The sequence below is a fragment of the Embiotoca jacksoni genome, unplaced genomic scaffold (genome assembly GCF_022577435.1).
Source record: "Embiotoca jacksoni isolate LCO1_2020_lvr unplaced genomic scaffold, fEmbJac1.0.p SCAF_4, whole genome shotgun sequence".
NCBI lineage: Eukaryota > Metazoa > Chordata > Actinopteri > Embiotocidae > Embiotoca > Embiotoca jacksoni.
In genome coordinates, this window is record NW_027185392.1 from 21,422,559 (window position 1) to 21,441,334 (window position 18,776).

At 45.5% G+C, this 18,776-nt stretch overlaps 1 protein-coding gene across 2 annotated transcripts in view; it reads left to right on the top strand.

Annotated features, from left to right (window-relative positions):
* LOC138208598 (CREB3 regulatory factor-like) overlaps positions 1–17,827 on the top strand; it is a 28,575-nt gene extending 10,748 nt beyond the window's left edge. For both annotated transcript variants that reach the window (XM_069166594.1, XM_069166595.1), the window contains 5 exons: positions 2,121–2,294; positions 3,902–4,091; positions 7,575–7,648; positions 11,152–11,280; positions 11,536–17,827. In XM_069166594.1, coding sequence (XP_069022695.1) covers positions 2,121–2,294; positions 3,902–4,091; positions 7,575–7,648; positions 11,152–11,280; positions 11,536–11,651 — 683 coding nt within the window. In that variant the 3' untranslated portion in view covers positions 11,652–17,827. The remainder of the gene's footprint in view (positions 1–2,120; positions 2,295–3,901; positions 4,092–7,574; positions 7,649–11,151; positions 11,281–11,535) is intronic.
* The last annotated feature ends 949 nt before the right edge of the window (positions 17,828–18,776 follow it).

Sequence of the window (18,776 nt, forward strand, 5' to 3'; positions counted from 1 at the left end):
AGTCTTCAGTGACGTCTTACGTTTGAAACTGCATACGTGCATACAGTTTTGGCTGGTGGTGGCTTTATCTTTAGGACATACAGCATATGTTTGTGAATCAGGGCTCACAGCATGATTTCATCAACATTAATACCTGTCAGTTATGATTATGGTTCATCTGTCCTTTTAAATTGCAGGGTATTTATTCTCCTAATAAATCTCCTATATACGGCTGTCAATGTCGTCCCATTTCTGTAGTAATGACATTATTATTCATTAAATAATGATAAAGTGGGCTGGAGTATTGATTCGGTATTGGATTCATGAATTACTGCTTCTCTGCAGTTGGTTCCAAATCTCGATGATTCTGTGGCAACATCTGGACCAGATGATGTTCAGTATTTGTCATTTCTTTTGTTAAAATAATAGAGGTCAATGGGATGTTACATTTTTTTCAATGCTAAGGCTTTCAATTTCTAAGGAAGTACACTACCTACATTACAGGCCATGAAGAAGTGTTAAAACCCTTTCTGTTTCACTCTTATTATTAAAATGTGACAATCAAAATGATTACAGCTGCACCAGAGTATTTCTGCTGAGATTAATCTGAGGGAGATAAAAAAAAAAAAAAGTGTAAATACCGACGTTGCTAAAACATGTTAACACATGTATTATTACAAGTTAGTCAGTGTTTAAACAAACTCTTTGATGGTTCAGTTACAGTATATTTGGAGTTACGTGTTCCTTCACAGTGAAATGAAACCAGAATATATATTCGGGCCACATCAGCGAAACTGAACAAAAGAGAGACGAGCATGTGCACACTGCTGTTAGTAAGGCCTCGTGAGAACACGTTTTTGTTTACCCAGATGAGCAGCGATGTGTCTGTTTGGGGCGCAACACCAGAGGGCATTCATGCTGCCCGGAGGCAGTGGTGCCGGCTTCCACTCACTAATGATGTGATGCAAATCGGCTCATCAGAGTTTTTTGCAAACAAACATAAATTTCCACCTCGCTCTCTCTTCCTCGCCCGCCGTGTCGACTTGCTGGATGATACAGAGCAACGTAAATCTGATCGGCCCCAGTGCTTACAAATACGACTTGTATATTTTTTGGGCCCGCCCCTCTCACCTCTAACGCCTTCTACACATGACAACTCACAAGGACGTAAGAATAAGGTCATTGGATAAAAAGAAATACCATTTCCCAGCATGCTTTCTTCCTGTGTAAATATTAAAAATATATTGTATATTCTACTCATCATTTAATCACTTCATTTTCCATATTTTATATTTTTAATAAAACATGCAGTCTTCGAACATTTGAATATAGGAAAATAAATATAGCCTACATAAAATAGGCTACGACTCTCAAGCAAAAGTGTATATATGCCCGTCACAATCAGCCGAGGTTGTGCGGTGCTGGATGTGTGGATCGAACATTGAAACGTGTCTTTGAGTACCAGGACTTCTCTTAAAGTTGCTCCTGTCAGCTCAATCCTTGGTTACACTGCAGGTTGTTCTGTGGTGGGTTGTGCATGTTCCCCTGGGGGAACCCTGCAGGTGGGCGGGCCGGGCCTCGTATGAAATATGATCCTGCTGTCACCGCTGCCCGGAGGAGGACCTCTGATTGTTCTCAAGATACAAAAGCTTTTTTCGTTCTTACCTTTGCACACTCATTTAGTTTTTTCATCAAATATTTGTTGGTGTGTGAATTGAGGTATGTTGAGTGGCTCACGGGGCTGTACTATCAGGATTAATGAATTCCTTACAAAGTCGTGTTAGATTGTATCATTGAAGGGCAGTTTTCCTCAGCGGTTTCCAGTTTGTTTGCTAGAAGGACCCGAAGCCTTTATTGCATTTGTATTAACCCTTTAAGTCCCAATTGGGGGCCAGGGAGAAGACGTAGCAAAACTATTATTAAAATATGGACATGTATACTGATATTTACACAGCTGAACAAATCTCACAAGTGTTCCCTTTATTATAATTTTTTTTTTTTTTATACGTTTTTATTGTGGTTGCAGAGATATACTCTTTTTATTATGGTTATGCAATTTTTGAGCAGAGGCCTAAAAAATAGGTGTGTTTTTAAAAGGTTAATGTACAAATGAATAATTCTGTGTGTGTTTGTACCTCTAGAGGTGGAGGCCGAGCCGGCCAGGCAGCCGGGCGAGCGGCCCTCGAAGCGTCGCTGTTTCTGGGAGTACCGACGCGCTCGGGAGTCGGCCACGAAGAAGAAACTGGGCGGGGACGTCCACTGGTCTCTGTCCTGGAGCTCCAGCACTCTACCCAGCACACTGTACCGCCGAGAGGGTGAGGAAGCCGTGTCAACACTCACTGCTGAAGTGATGAGGCCAATCATGCGTCAGTCAATGAACAAAACAATGTACTATCGGGATTATTATTAATTATCATAAAATTAAAAAAAAAAATGCACAGTTTATGAAGTAAAGACTGATTTTTATTTGGGTCAGACAGAGGAAGCCATTTGGGGATGATCTAAAATAGTTGTTGATCAGTAAGTGCAGACCCTAAATCACAAAGAGGTGAAGCCGGAGCTGAAAGTTTAAAGATCCACTGAATGAGAGCCTTTTAGCAGCATGAGTCATCTAACATCCGACATTCACGCTGCCACTGAACGCGTCGCATTTCTTTTCTGTCATGTGAAACGAATCAGATCGGGACCCTCGGGCGGGTGTCCTACATACAACTTTGATGTCAAATTGTGAATTTTTCAACATTCCCCTGATAAGTGAATCTTACATCAGGCACAACCTTGGCTCTGCAGCAGTCTGGCAGCCTGTGTTCTGCAGTACAAGCTAATATGACACAGTCCATTAACCTAATCCAGTGCAGTTACATCACAAAGTACGACTACTAAAATCTAGGATGTTGTTTTTGTGGCTACACTGTTACAGCAAATAGAAAAATATCCGCCTTGTGCATTCTTATGTATATGTATATATGTGTATATGTACTAAGGGTGCTCCGATCAGGATTATTTTTGAGGCCGATCACAGCAAAACTCTGTGTTTACTGTGGAGCATCATTCATTTATTCAACTAATCTTAACAACACTGGTGTGTTAAAATTAAGAGATGATGAAGCATTGACTGACAAATGTTTATTTATCGGCGGGCAACATGTGCAGCATATTCCACTCTCTCTCTCTTAGAGACCAAACTTAAACCACAGCAGCCTCTGCTTGATTATTGGGATCAGTGAGGGACATCAGTATCATTCACATATCATTCATATCATTCATACCTCTCAAAGCTTACTTCTTTAGCATGGGTGCATGTTTCTTTATAAACACAAGCAGCTCAGCCTGTTCCTCTTCTCATCGATGATATTCTCTGCTCTGCTATAAAGTTTGCTCACCATCTACATTTGCATGCTCAAGCTCATGTTGCTTTCGCGGACCGGGGAAAGCGCCTTTTATTGTCCTGCCAAAAAAAACAAGCAGCTGTCGGCTTCGTGTGACAACTGGCTCTGATAGGTAGCAGTTCATCGGTCTTCCATCTTCATCCAACAAGCAGGCCTCCTCGTATCTGGGGCTTCAGTGTGTCGGGGAAATCTCTCTCTTTACCCTTTTTTATCAATAAGGAAAATTAAAAAAATTCCAGTCACCTGGATGCACTTGCCAGACCGGTGAAGCCACTTTAGCTTTACACAGAGTCTTGCGTCATGTGATCGGCTTCCTCTGATTGGCCCTTTCAGATCAAACCTTTTGGAGCTAATATTGACCGGACTCCCCTAATATACACAGAATACACGTTTGTCCCTGAAACAGATCATAGTTTGGATTTGGTAGATCTGAACATCATAAATTTGGAATTACAGACACATTGGTGAGTTAAGTGTTGTTGAACAGACTTTTACGGACGGGTATGGAATTTATTTTACCGTCCCTTGTTCAGGTAAAAAAGGCCGCCGCAAAGCCCGCAAAACAGACGCCAGCGACCTGACGCCGAACCCCCAGAAGCTCCACAACATCGGGGAGCAGCTGCAGAAGCTCAGCGCCGCGATCGATGGCATGGGTCCGGTCAACGACCTGCCCGCTGTGGCCCGAGCACGGTCCCGCAAGGAGAAGAACAAGCTGGCCTCCAGGTACCACACGTCCTCCTACATCTTCTGCACTAAGTCAGAGCCCGGGAAACCATCCGTATCGATTCATCGGTCATGTGAGGGAATTCTGAGAGGTTTTTAGTGTTTGGTAAATTGTTGGCAGAGAAGAGACTCCTGCAGGGTTTCATATCTGCAGTCTTCAGCCTTGTCGAGATTGGCTTTCAAACGTGTGCATTTAATGGCTGACCTTGTGGAACTGTTTTCGGAGGCGATGGTCAGAGAAGAATACGCTGAGAAAAACATCTTTTCTGTGTGGAGTTTAACTCGTGAGTTGAATTCAGAGGTTAGAAAAGAATGCAATCTGAGGAAGATGATCTCGCTTTCGATGCCTCGCATTTTTGGTTGAACGTGTCAGGAAGGATTTTATTGGTGGAACACAGCGCACAATAGAGCGGATGACCTTTAAAGACGAACCTCTGAAGAAACTGCCGCAGTAAGCTTTTATTCATCTAAAATGTACTTTTAAAGGCATTTTAAAATGTCCTTGAGGATGACGTATACAATGTAGATAATTTGAAAAAGGCAGATCGCGAGTGTGTTTGTGAGCTCATTGGCCGTCTTACCTTGGACATGATCATGAGAGAGTACAGGAAGGAAGGATGGAGGGAAGCAGAGGAAAACAACAGAAGGGGGGGGGATGGAGGGAAGCAGGATGATGAGCTGAATAGAAGGAAGTCGGGCAGCACCAAGGAGGCAGACATGGAGTTGGATGCAGAAGGAAAGATGGGTCATACAAAGTTCATCCGTGCAGGGAGGGAGGGAGGGAAGGAGGGAGAGAGGGGAGAATCCGAATTCAGGACATTATTACAGGCAGTTTAAGGAGGAGGGGGACTCTGGGAATATCTTGTTATTCCAAACATACAGTTTAAACATAACACAAACACGCCATCTGATAGAAAACTGGCAGAGACAGAAGAAAAACTGACGGAGAAAGACAGAAGCAGTGAGGAGGAAGTTTACTTAATCGTGTATATTTCACTCATACCGTAGTGTGACCGAGTTCATGTTTGAATTTAATATGCAGGAATGTCATCTGTGAAGATTTACTCCTTTTATATTGTCATACTTGCGGCTGCCTGAGTCCCGGTCGGGGTCAGCAGTGGGACTAACCAGACCGCCTCCAGACCGTCCATCTCATTCTCTTCCACAATTTCATCGAAAAACAACCTCCCCGAGGCGTTCAGGCGGCGCGGGGGAAAAAAAACCCTCGCCGGGTTCTTGGCGACGGCCGCTCCAACAAACACAGTTCGCAGTGGAGAGATCACGACCCGGACGCTGACCTACTGACGACACTGCACACGAATTCTCTATCATTTTGGAAATCGTAGTTTACTTTCTTCCTGAAAGTTACATGAGCAAAACGATATCAGATTTTTCCGCTGTGTGTTCAACACAAAGACCGATAGGTTCAACCTGGGAGTGTGTGCGGGGAAAAAAAAGACCTCCATGTCCACTTTTAAGCTTTTATTATAAGCATTTTGTGAGAGTTTTATTTAGTCTAAAAGACTGAAAGGCTCCGTCTAAGGTACATCATACATTTGTACGTTTGACTTACAAGTTTGACTTGAAGAAACAGAGATTTAGAGATGTTGGAAGTAGTCTGTTAGTGGAGGTAAAGCCTGGATCACTGGAGCCGGCTGCGTCGCGTTACGACTCCGACAGTCACGGGAGCCGATCGCTGCCACTCCAGACGATGTCGGTGTTTCAGGAGCGCCTCTCTCCTCTGCTAAAAAAAAACATGCTAAAGACACAGGAAGGGCAGAGAACCCAGTCAATTTTCAAAATAAGACGCCTTGACAAACTCATATACGTCAATGTCTCGACCCCTGGTCTTTCAAGTAGGACAAGAAATCCGTTCTCCTCTTGTATGTGAAATAGTCACAAAATAATTAGGAGAATAACACAGCCGTCTGTATTGTCTTTGTCTGCAGGTTATAGCACAAAGTAGGAAACAACAACAATAAACACCACCAAAAAAAGAAATCCTCGAACAACGTAGCCTACTTTCCCACGCCAGAAGCAGAAAGATCAAGGAAAAATGACCATATCGGGAAGATGACAAAAGCAGGCAGACAAAACGCTTCTCTTGTGAAAAGCTAGCGGTGGAATATGAAGCCTCGCAGAGGACGGAACACAAAGTGTAGAAGTCATTCCCTGCCTCCAGTCTCTAAGATTAGCTCACATAGTAAGTGCTTCGGAGCATAATCTTTTCGGTGAAAGTAAATCCAGGCAGAGCTTTTGCAGCTCGGGTGAACTTTGATGACATGATAAATCCAATAACTCCCGTTCAGACGGCAAATAAGCATGTTTCTGAAAATGTTCCTTTCAAGTTTATGAATGAAAATCATCGATCACAGAGCCCCAAAGTCAATCATCAAGAATTTCCCCCTGCAGCCTCGTCCACAACCCAGTGACGCTTTCCTAAAGACGGTCGCTGTTCCTTGTGTGATGGTTTGTGATATTTTGATGCTAAAAGCAGGTACAGCCTGGTTTGCATACGTTTCCTCCTCAACCCATCAAAATGACCCGCAGCTGCGTTCAACCAAAGTCTTATTTCATTTCTAGATTTTTATATTTTTCGGGATCATTGGTCATCATTCTTTAAAGAAACCCTCACAGCCTCCTTGTCACCGATGATCCCAAAAAATATGAAAATAAAATAGAACTTGGTTGAACACAGCTGCGGGTCATTTTGACCCGAGGACAACGGGAGGGTTAAAAACGACCCTCTGCAGCCGCTTTCCAAAACCTTGAACGTACCAGAAGCTTTTAACCTGCTCAGCGTGTCTTTTATTCCTTCAGAAAGCTGCCGGTTTCTTTTCATTCACAACACTAATTAAATAAATTTGCAGCTGTAGGTGACCCATCACAATGAACAGCACGTCTTCTGTGGGGCTATTTTTGGACTTGCATGACGAACAGGGTCTGTTTAAAAAACTCTACAATCACACGTACAAATCTAAAAACCTCAACGTCAGCTGCGTCCCCGCAATGATCAGAAACAGTCGCCGTATGGTTGTCCACATCCTCCTCAGAACCAGCGGGGACTGTGGTACGAACAGAAAAACCCGGCTGAGGCCAAATCCGACACGTGGAGGAACGCGGAGGGAATAGTCTGTCCAGCACGAATGACCTGCAAGTGTTTAGTTTCCTTAAGTTGGATTTCGCTGACTCAGCTGCAGGAAAAGAGAAATTCTGTTCATGCTGCAGAGAATCGTGCCCGTGAGACGCATTCACACTTAACATGCAGCGGTTGTTGTATTCTCGACCGCCTTTTTATCGACACCAAACACGGTGAAAGCGGCCCGCCCGCGTCCCCCCGGTGAAATCACATCCTCCACCCGTTGCTCTCCAGCTGCTCTCAGTTTGAGCCGGTCGACTCGGTAACAGGATCACACGGAGAACGGGATTACTGGAGTTTCCCGTTCCGGAAGATGACCGTGTTTTATTGTCTTCTGTTTTCAGGGCCTGCCGGCTGAAGAAGAAGGCGCAGCACGAAGCCAACAAGATCAAGCTGTGGGGGCTCAACCAGGAGTACGGTCAGTGCTGCAGCCACGGCTACTTCCCTTCGTGGTGATTTCACCACCGGAGGATCGTGTGCTGCTCAGACTCACCTGGTTTCATAAAACCTTTTAGAAATTCTGTTGAATAAACCTAGCTGTTCTTCCAATTTCAAAAAAGCTCACATTAATGAGGGAGAGTTGTCATTGTGAGAGCACAGAATTATGAGACATGAATAGGTTGGCCACGACAGAACGGGATTCAGCTCAACGAGGTGAGGCTGTGAATTGAGTTCATATTACGCTTCTCCACAGGGTTTCCTGCAGTTTATTATACTGGAGGTGCTCCACATGCCTGTAATGTAGCCCACCTCTGCTTTAATGAAATATTGCATGACATAATCACATTAAATGGCAATTTACTGGAGAGGAACATCACAGCGCTGGAGGAAAAATAGAAAACTACCTCTTACATATTTTCAGAGGAGGCTGAGCTGAGCTCTTATTTTTCTCTTTTCAACATCTGGAGCTCCATTTTTTTTCGGAGCTGTCGATGTCGTCCAGTTCACCAGCGAGGCCAGTACATGGCTGAATAATTAGTTTGAGACTTTGAACTTGTTTTATAGTAACTGTTGGCAAACCAGTAAAAATGCCAACACAGGCAACAGAGCCCTGATTGGTTGTGAGACGAAGGGTTTGTTGACAGAAGTTAAGCAACTTTTTAGTTGTTGTTTTCTATAAAAAATCATCTGTGCAAGTTCCACAAGTGAGTTCAGGCTCCGTCAGTCACAGCGGACCACCTCCACCAACCGACAAATACATGTGAATAATAGTGATATTATGTATTACTATGCACCATCCCAAAACGATTCTGATCTTTGAGCCATGTTTACTTTTCTCTGTTTATTTTTCCAGCTCAGGTTTTTATTTTTTTATTTTTTTTATTTCAGACACTGTTGCTCTTATTCATTCCTACAAAGGCAAAGCCAATGTACAGAAAGATCAATGAGTCATCGTCACCTGCTGAACAGAAGCAGGCTGGTACTATCTGCACCTCGTCTTGTTATCGCTGCAGTTACTAGATGTCAAGTTGTATTTCATAAATGTAGAGGAGATGATTTTTACTCCAGCGGAGTCGATGTAGGTTGAGCTGTGGAAACGGACGTGTTCAGACTTCAGGGTTGTGCCAACATTGAGCTGCTGTAACGACTCGTCCAGTGACACGAACCAAGTTCAGGTGTTTGAGTGAAGGATGAATTTATGTCTCGCTCAGCAGCGGTTACAGAATAAGATCACAACAAAGCTTTTGTTCCTCAAACCGAGCTGAAGCCGACATGTTCAATGCGCTCCCTAATTGTAAAGATGAAATGAAATTGAAGGCAAATTACTGAGAAACCGTCTTTTCGAGACACGTAGAGGATGTTCTGTTTAGGAGATCAGGTTAATGCAGGAAGCTGCGAGTAACAAGACCACTGAAGAGCATGTAAACACTCCGACTGAGGAAAAACCGGAGAAGTGTGACTTCACCTCCTTCTTCATCATCAACACCTCTCTTCTGCCAAATCTGTCGGCCCGGTCCAGCCTCCCCCTCCTCCTCGTTTTCTTCCGCCTTCTCCTCTTCGTCCTCCTCCTCCTCTTCGTCCTCCTCCTCCTCTTCAGCCTCCTCCTCGTCTTCTTCCGCCTCCCCCTCCTCCTTTTCCTTCTCCTCCTCCACCTCCTCCTCTTCCGCCTCTTCCCTCCTCTTCCGCCTCCTCCTCCTCCTCCTCCTCCTCTTTTTCGGCCTCCTCCTCTTCAGCCTCCTCCTCCTCCTCCGCCTCCCCCTCCTCCTCCTCGTCTTATTCCACCTCCCCCTCGTTCTCTTCCTCCTCCCCCTCCACCTCCTCCTCTTCCACCTCCTCCTCCTCCTCCTCCGCCTCCTCCTCTGCCTCCTCCTCCTCCCTCTCTTCCTCCTCCTCTTCCTCAGCCTCTTTGAATTCCAACCAAACCAGCATCCAACTTCCTTTGTTCTTTTCTTCTTCGTATTTTTTAACATTCCAGTCATTCCTGATGCCGGCCCAACATTTCAGTGCAAAGGCTTTAGTTGTGGCTCCCACAATTTCTTCTCCTCCTGGCAGGAAGTCAAAACACACATGGCTTAACCTCATGCATTCCCTTGCTTCCTCTTTCCTTCCTCTCCCTCCTCTCCTCCTGTGATTCTTTTTTTTTTTAAACTCTCCCTCATTCACTCACTCTCTTCACTGTCATTTGCATCTACACAACACACTTTGCATACTTAGCTGCAGATTCAACAGGAAACTTCAAACAAATGGGACTTTGGCACCACGCCAGCGTTCAGAAACCTCCAGACTGGTGTGTGTGTGAGAGAGTGAGTGTCGTGCCTGTGTGTGTGTGTGTGTGTGTGTGTGTGTGTGTGTGTGTGTGTGTGTGTGTGTGTGTGTGTGTGTGTGTGTGTGTGTCTGTGTGTGTGTGTGTGTGTGTGTGTGTGTGTGTTATAGAAACATATGGGGGCAGCTGGTCGGACCCACCGTAGCCCTTCGCCCACACACAATCTCCCCGCTGAGAGGAGCACCGGACAAAAGTGAAATCACATCAATACCAGAATAACTTACACTGACAGAAGGCGTGTCATGGTGCCGCCAGGTCACGTGACCCGCCAGGAAGAGGAGCCAGAATCAGTGGCGTTGCAGATGATTCACACCGCCAGCATCACAGTTAAACCTCAAACCATTTCTGTTCAGGAGACATGAAAACCGCTGATGTGGAGAAAATACATCTGTAAAAGTTGTCTGTAGTGCAGACAGCAGAGCGAACCATGAAGCTGCCACGTTAGAAAATACTGTCATATGCATTAAATGTTCCTCCACCGTTCCACCTTTGAGATACATGACGTAAAATATTGGTTTATCGGTGAATAAATATAAACAAATAAATGCAGACAAAGCAGAAAGGTTGCATGAAGTCATTTTCAGGTGATCAATTAGTCGTTTAAATACGTTTTTAAGCTCTAATGTGAGCATGAAAAAGCTGAACTTTTTCAGAAGGAAGAATGCCAGACTTCTTTTTACAGGAAACTTGTCTGCTCGACCAGAGAAGTGGTGTTGTCTTTAGTCTGAAACGCATCAGCTCATGTGGAAGTCTTATCTCTCCCAGTTAGGGGTTAATGGTCTCGCCCAAGACATAATGTCAGTAATGAGGGAGGACACGTCTCCAGCATGCTTGCCCTTATTTCACTTCCATTCCTCCCTAGTTTTCAAGCCTTTTTTTTTTCTGCTATTCTTTTTTCTCTTTAAAACAAACATCCTCTCCCGTGGAGCACCCAGCTTTTTGGGAAATGTCGTCTTAATCTTGGCGTAGCCAGGGCTTGAATCAAAACGTGTCCCAACCAGACCCTGAAAACGTGAAACACTGCAGACTGATCTGCGCAGGAGATTGATTAAAGCACGGTTTGGTCACGAGTGGTGAATAATTCCTCAGCCCTCGTCATTGTGGGAGTGTGGCATCACTTTTTCTGACTGATTTTTAGTTTGCTTTTCCTTGCACAGAAAACCTGTTGGGGGCTCTGCTGCGTATTAAGGAGGTGATCAGACGGCGAGTGGAGAGCAGCGAGGAAGAGGACACAGATGAACGAGGGATGACCCAACGCCTGGAAGACATCCTCAAAGAGTCCAGCGGTAAGAAGCACGCTGAGGTTTGAAAGACAACACTGTCCAGGCTAACCATGCTAACATGTTAGCATATCATTGTGTTTACTGAGATCTGGCAGTCTGAAGCATCACAGTGAAAATAGGCGCTCGAAGGAGATCTATTGAGGAAACTTTCATGTTTAAACACTGGATGTTTTTCATCTTGTCCTCATTTCCTGTTTGTATTTTCTGTCCTGTGTTACGTTATTTGTAACAGATGATTTATTTCCATGACAACCTCAGGTCCCTTAGTCGCTGGGCGGACCAAAGACTTTGTGCAGAGGATTTTGGCTGCCAGTGCGGGCGGTCAGAACCAGCGCAAAGATCCCCCGCAGGGAGGAGATGAGGCGGCGGGGTAAACCCACCCGGCACCCGCCTCCCTCCGTACCCCTTCTTCCGCGCCCTCCGATCCCAGCACCACCGACCCGACCCGACCGAGCTTCTCCGCACCTCCTCCACTCTCGTGCACGTTCGAACGCGAGCAAAGAGGTGGGGAGTCTGGGAAAGATGAGGAGGAGGAGGAGGAGGAGGAGGAGGAAGGAGTAGCCTAAACAAGTAAATTGCCACCCTGCTCCAGGTCCTCTCCTGTCAGCCCTCCAAACAGCAGCCGTCTTCACCGCCCTGTCTCTGCAGGCTGCACCACGACCACCACCAGGCCAGAGCTGCTGCTGATGTCTCTGTATTCCGTGTTCTGTCTGTGTGTGTGTGTCTGTGCGTGTAACATACTGTATGAGCGTGCATAGTGTTCCTCTCTCCCTATGTGTGCTGTATTTGTATCCCATTGTGCCTATGAATAGACATTGCACTGTTTTGTAGATGGTCGTAGTTGTCGGCAGGGGACCGGTAGTGAGCCGAGGGCGAGGGGGCATTCGAGGATAGAGGAAGTTCTGAAACAAGGAAGTGGGAGGAGCCTGGAAAACAAAGAAGCTGGTGTGTGCTTTTTTTTTTTATATTTGGCTGGGCTCCTATAGAAGCACTGCATACCATTTGGATTGCATCGGCATCTGAAATGTCAGTAGGTGTTGTGATACGCAACAAATCATGAATGCCGGTCCATCTGTTAGTTGAAACAACAGTGTGTTTGTTGTGGAAAAGTTCTCTGAGCTTTAATAGAACCCCACCCCTCTTTAATCCCCCCCTTCACCCAATCAAAATGTCAGCAAAGTTTATAATCGAAAGAGAAAACTGCACCTTAGTTCGAACTGACCAAAGATAACTGATACTGCTGAACTACTCGGACACCAAAACCTCTCACTCCTTCAGATGCTGCCAACCATTAACACCACATTTTGTTTTACAAAGTGAGAGAGAAAGTGACCGAACTACTTTGATTGCTGTCATGTGTACCCGCATCGATCCTTTAAAGTTAATATTTCTGATTTCCTTCACCTAAATGCACTACCATCGCAGATCTGAGAGGCCGTGGTGCGGCAGGCGAGAAACGGCTGACGGGTCATGATGTGGTCAGCCGTCCTGCTCTGCAGCCTGGTGCTCGTTTCGCTTATCTGCAGTGGCTTTATTTTTACCCACAAAAGGGAAGTGTCCTCAGTGTTGTTCCCCAAGCCCTCTCCTCAACCCCTGACCTGATTATGTAGCGCAACTTCCTTACTTGCAATGACAAATAGAGAAAAAAACACTTGTAGATCTAGAAAGCAAATAAGTCTGACTTGTTTTTTTATGATGATTTTGTTGTTATTTGGTAACGCCACAACCCACGAAGTGGGTGGTAGTCCTGAGAGTTATGAAATCTGCCTTTCTTCTGTGGTCTTTGCTGAAGCTGCAGACCAACCTGTCCACGCTCTCTAAATGTTGTTGGACATTAAAAAGTCAAGGACCCTTTGAATTGCACTGTGGTAAGAGCAACTAAGCACCTTCGAAGAGGGCTTCAGATCCTCCAAAAAAAAAAAAGACTCTTGGCACCTTTTTCTAAAGACAGATGTTGATTGAGAGACTTGAGGGCGCCTAGCGCTTTGTGACCGACTGGTTTGTGTCAGCGTGGTGCTAAATGATGACAAAATAAAAAGCAATGCAAACCTGCATGGAGGCATCAGGCAGTAACTGCTGACTGGGTTTTGGCCTGCGAGCATGTACTGTTGTAATAGGCAGTTTGTTTGCATAATGATGCCTTTCTAAAGTGCCTGGAGCTTAAAGCCACAGGGACCTGTGTTATTATGCCTGATCTGAAATCCTATTACAAGGTAAAACTGAACCCATGACTACTGCTCAAAGCTTGGCCTCACTTGACTTTCCGAAAAAGAAAAAAAAAAAAAAAAAAAAAAAAAAAAAGCAGGCTCGTTCAGGGTCTTCTCACATTTTCAGCCAAAAAACGTGAACCAAAATATTTTCCTTTCAGATTAAACCTTTACATGGAAACAATAGCTGGCACTGGTTTCCGTGGTTCTGGGATGGAGGAGTGGCTGTTAGCAAAGCAATTCCCTTTTGTTTTTCAACCTTGATGAGCGCCCGACTGGGCTGCGTTCCAAAGCTGCTGTTCGATAACACGCGGTTCCCCTCTTATGGAAAATCTAGTTACTGTCTCAAGCAAGAGTGAAGCGGTTAACCTCCAACTCCTCTCCTCCTGGAGGTCGCGCTCGTGGTCCCGCTGAAAGCTGTGGATACGAGAGGTCAGAGCAGTTTCGCGTTTCTGTGATGTTGCTCATTGGTTGGATGAGTAGAAACTGTTCCGTAAACACCGGATTCCTGTCGCTCAGCTGGAACGGTTTCATCGTGGAGTTCTGCCGCTGGTCAACAGAGCTTTTAAGAGCCATCTGAAGACAGATAGTCTGTGGCTCTGTAAAAACAAACCATGCCTAATTCAGCAGCAGGAGGCTCTGATGTCACCGAGGCCTCTTATTCATTACCACAGGGTCGGGCGGACGAGCCAGGACGAGGTCATTTGAGTCAATGGAAGCAAACGGTGTGATTAAAGGTGTGCACGACGCCGGTCCTGCTGCTGAGACGTGCGCGCCTCCCTCTGCCCACTTTCCCTTTGAGGGTTGCGATGCTGCCAGCGCAGTCACAGGATCTTGTGCTGGCAGCAGCTCGTGAAACAACAAACCCGAAGAAAGGAAGCAGCAGGAAACAACTGTACATATCACAAAATGTTTTACCACCCATCTGCCACGTCAGAGGAGGACGACGTCTCCGGGTTTAAGAGAGATTCCACTTAGAGTGCACGAGTTTGTCTTGATACTTTCCTTCCTCCAAAATGATGTTACGTAACACACGACACCATCTGCTGTGTACATTCATCTATATGCCAAAAACTGAGCTGAAGAGAAAACCGTTGTAACACAAGGAGTTTCTGCCTCAGATCCAAACAACAAACAGGACACGATGGTGAGCCCTCAATCTGGACCTTTACCGACACCGTAGCATTTGTCTTCTTAAAAAAAAGTATTTAGACACTTTTGTATCGTGGAATATCCCTTTAACTATCAAGCTTTAATGGGGAGTGGCCAGTCTTGGCAACGCCACTTGTCTCTGCTCACATTCCTGATTCAGTTTCCTAGAACGTTTCTGTTTATGTGCACCTGGAAGCGGGAAGCAGATATGTCAGGAGGAAACTGAAAGGACCCACAGACGTCAGCTGTTCGGTGCCTATTTCTGGAGCTTGGCCCGGGTCAACCTAGTAACAGCTCGGGTTTAATGAAAACAAAACTAATGCTCTCAACTTACAACATTTGGCCTGCACTGACCTAATAGGGACAATGACTCAGCAGAAACTGGGCGATTCTAATCCGAGTTACTTCCTGGTTGGGTGTCACCGTCTGCCGGACACAGAGAGAAGTAAACAGTCCTGAAACTGTTTCTGATGTGCTCCCTGGAGAAAGAGAAAGTATGTAATGGATCTCACAGTGAAAGCTGGATGAGGGGAAGGTGATAGTTTGAAACCTTCCCGAGCGCTCTGACTGTCGCAGCCTGAGCTCACAGTCTTCTTCAATAATCTCCCGCGGCTCTGCTTCCATTGTTGCCAGCATTCAAATGTCCACTGGACGCATCTCACTCTTTTTTTTTCCATTACGTCATAGCCTCACACCGACTCTGTCTTTGAAGTGTGAAATTCACTTTTGAACGTATTCCAGTGGCTCTATTTATTGACAGATGACGTGAATTCCAGGTTTTATCACGTGTTACTAAATCTGAGATGACTTGCAGGAAATACAGACACAAAATAACTCGAAGATGACGCACCGCGTACAGCAATTAAGACGAGTAAAGTATATTTATACCTGATAATAAAACAAAAATAAGCCAGGGACAAACTCTCCATTCAATAGGCTTGTAAAGCGCAGTAGAACAACCGCAGTTGATGTTGAAGGCTCTTCTGCCAGGAGACGCTCTGCTTTGAAATGCCTCTGGTGGATATTTGAACTGCGACAAAGACACGACAAAATGAATCAACAACTCTGATAATCAAACAACTAATTTTACGAGCAAACGTACTGAACAGTATCTGTTTCAGCCTCCGCGGACGGGATTTCCATTGAAAATTGTGGGCTCCCTTTTTTTTTTTTTTTTTTTTTTACTAATTGCTGACATTTTCTAGACTAAATAATTGACAGGTAAATGGATGGTTTCCCCCTGGCCGGCTGCCTGTATTGAAGTCTTACCTTACAAAGAGGCATTAAACTTCATTTGTGCCCATGCTGTGTTTAGGTTGAGATACCCGACATCTAAGAATGTCCCAGTTTGGAAAACACCATGTTGACTCTGGGTACACCAATGGAGCAGCAGTATACGGCAAGAACAGTTCGCCTTGCCCAGCTTTCAATGTGACCACTGTGGGTTTTTGCTTTGAGGCGTTGTGGACCCGTCGGTCTGAATAGACCCGTCAGTAAGCCTACACTGGTGGGACGCCGCTGACCTCCGGGTGCCCGTCCCCTCTGCTCCACTGCCCACATTGTCGGAGACACTTGGGCTTCTCCGGTTTCAAAGGGGACGGGCCTCCGGGCGGAGGAGGCCAGGGAAACAGCACTTAGCCAGGGGCCCCGGAGTAGTTTATCCGAAAACCTTTTAATCCCCACCACCACCACCACCTCCGCCCGCTGTCACACTCTGACAGCTGCAGAGGAGGACTCCAGCGGAGTCGCTGCCGCCCGCTGTGCCGGCCCACGCCGTGTAGCTCCTCTGTCACTGACCTGGAAACCTCCGTCTGGGAAGGAGCCACATGGGCCGGGGTGTCACTTCAGACATAGCAGCGGCTCCGTAGTTTGCTTATCAGTCAAGCTGAGGCGGAGGAAGCTGGCTGAAGTTCTCACCTGTTAGTGCCTCGCATACTTTATCGTTACATTGAACCCACAGACGGATGAATCTCTTTCAACTCCAGACGGTCGTTCAAGTACCCCGAACAAATATTTCCTTAATCGGTTTCTGACTTTCCAACACGGTCCAACATGTGCGCGCCAAGTTCGAGCAGTTTATGTCTTTCAACTTGACAGATTATATACTGGGATGGAAAACATTTGATTCGTGCATCCCAGTGAATTGCATTGATTTGCATAAACGAGACGCTATCGTTGTAAGGTTTAAAGGAACAGGTCAACATTTTGGTAATCCTCTTTTGCACCTACCTGACAACAGTTATGAGAAGATTTGTACCAAATCTCTACAACCAGCCGCAAGGTGACTTTGCTTAGCTTAGCTTCTTGTTGCCCGGGACTACAAACAGCCTGACTCTGTCTAAAGGTCCCAAACTCTGCCGACCAGCACCTTTCTAAATAATGCACTATTTTTCATTTGTTGAATCCCTTAAGGACGCAGTTCCACAATCAGATGTCTGCAGCGACCAAAAACATGGAAGTCTAATCTACCCATACAGTACGTCTTCATAACCTTTCATACTAGTAGCAGTCTGTTTAGTTTTGCACAGTGGTAGCATCTCATGGGTTAACAGTGGGTGGCCTGAGATTTGCAGGTGCACCGATGATACGTGACGGCAGCTGAGACGCACCTCGTGGCTTTAACCAAAACCAAGTCAGTCGGTTCTGCCGTGATCGACGATGAGTCGAAACCAAAGGCCGGTCCCGAGCAGGAAAAAACAAAACAAACATGTCTCATTAGAAATGAAACGATACTTTGGTATTCAAAAGAGAAGTCCCGCAGAGAGAATAAAGACTGAATAATCACATCCCTGCTGGTTCTTCAATCTGTCTGAAAACATGCTGAACGATGGGAGGAAAAGAAAAGCAAGAGACGAGCAAACATTCCACAACGCCATGTCGTATACTGTACAGCAGCCCTTCTTCTCCTCCTCCCCGCTCCTCTGTCTGTCTCTCAATAATCAGTAATCACATTACTACAGTAATACTTTGGACCTGTTAACACATTAACACATCTTTATGTACAACTCCTTCGTCAGTAAGTAACCTTTAAGAAAATAGTAAAAAAAAAAAAAAAAAATACAAGAAGTGCCGTACAAATAGAAGCCTAATATTTTTTGTTTTTGTTTTGTGTGAGTGTACTGTACACCTGTATAATGTATATTTTAATATTTATATGCAGCTGTTGTATTAAAGTATATTTTTAAAATAAATATGTGTCTGTCTTATTTTAAGATCAGAACAGACTGAGGAGCTGCTGGCAGAATTATGTGGAAATAGTTCCCTTGTTGTAATTACCGTGAAACCGAAGGAAAATGATTCAAATCCACCCTTTCGAGACATTCTCTGACACGGTTATGTCTCACTCGATAACTGTTTTTGCAACTTCGAGAGGTGAAGGTGTGAGCAATTTAAGGTGTTGCTTTTTGTCTCTTCATCCCATTTTGTGGCAGCTGGATTTGCATTTCTATTTGGGGCTCAACAGTTCAGAAATGCTGCACAGCACCTCCAGCAGGTCTCTCAGGGTTACAGCATCCTGAAGGCGAGGGGTATTTCTGTTTGTGTTTTGTCGTGTACCGTCAACGGTGGCATTGCGTGCTACCATGATTCTCACTGCAAGATTCAACTCGCAGCGGCGTCGTACGGACGAACACCCAACTGCTGAGCAGTCTCCTCCTTCAGCTCGTGGGGCGATTGAGCCCTCAGTGTACAACTGTTACTCTTAACGCCCAGGTTTTGTTCCATCAAGTAGAAAAATCACAATCTCGTGTGAACTGATTTAGTACACGGTCTGTAAATGACCTTCGAGTTTCAAGAGGAAAAAGTCAAGCGTCAATCCGTCTGAAGAAAGAAATCCGCTGCGTTCCCTCTCCCGTCCTCCTCTGTCAGGTATGTTGTCAGCAGTTCAAAAATGGAGGCCTTGTGACAGAGAACAGAGAGCGCAGGCAGACGCAGGAAGACCGGCAGCTGATTGGATCGCACAACTGTGTGAGGAAAGCAGGCGAACAACGTCAGCGAGCACCGCTTCAGAGATCAACGAGATTAAGCAGCCGTCGCTGTGTTCAGAGAGAGGTGGAAATAGAATCACCGAGGACGGGTGCAGAGGGAGAGCGATGCAGTTAAATCCATACATAAGCCCAAAGAACGAGACAGCTCGGATTA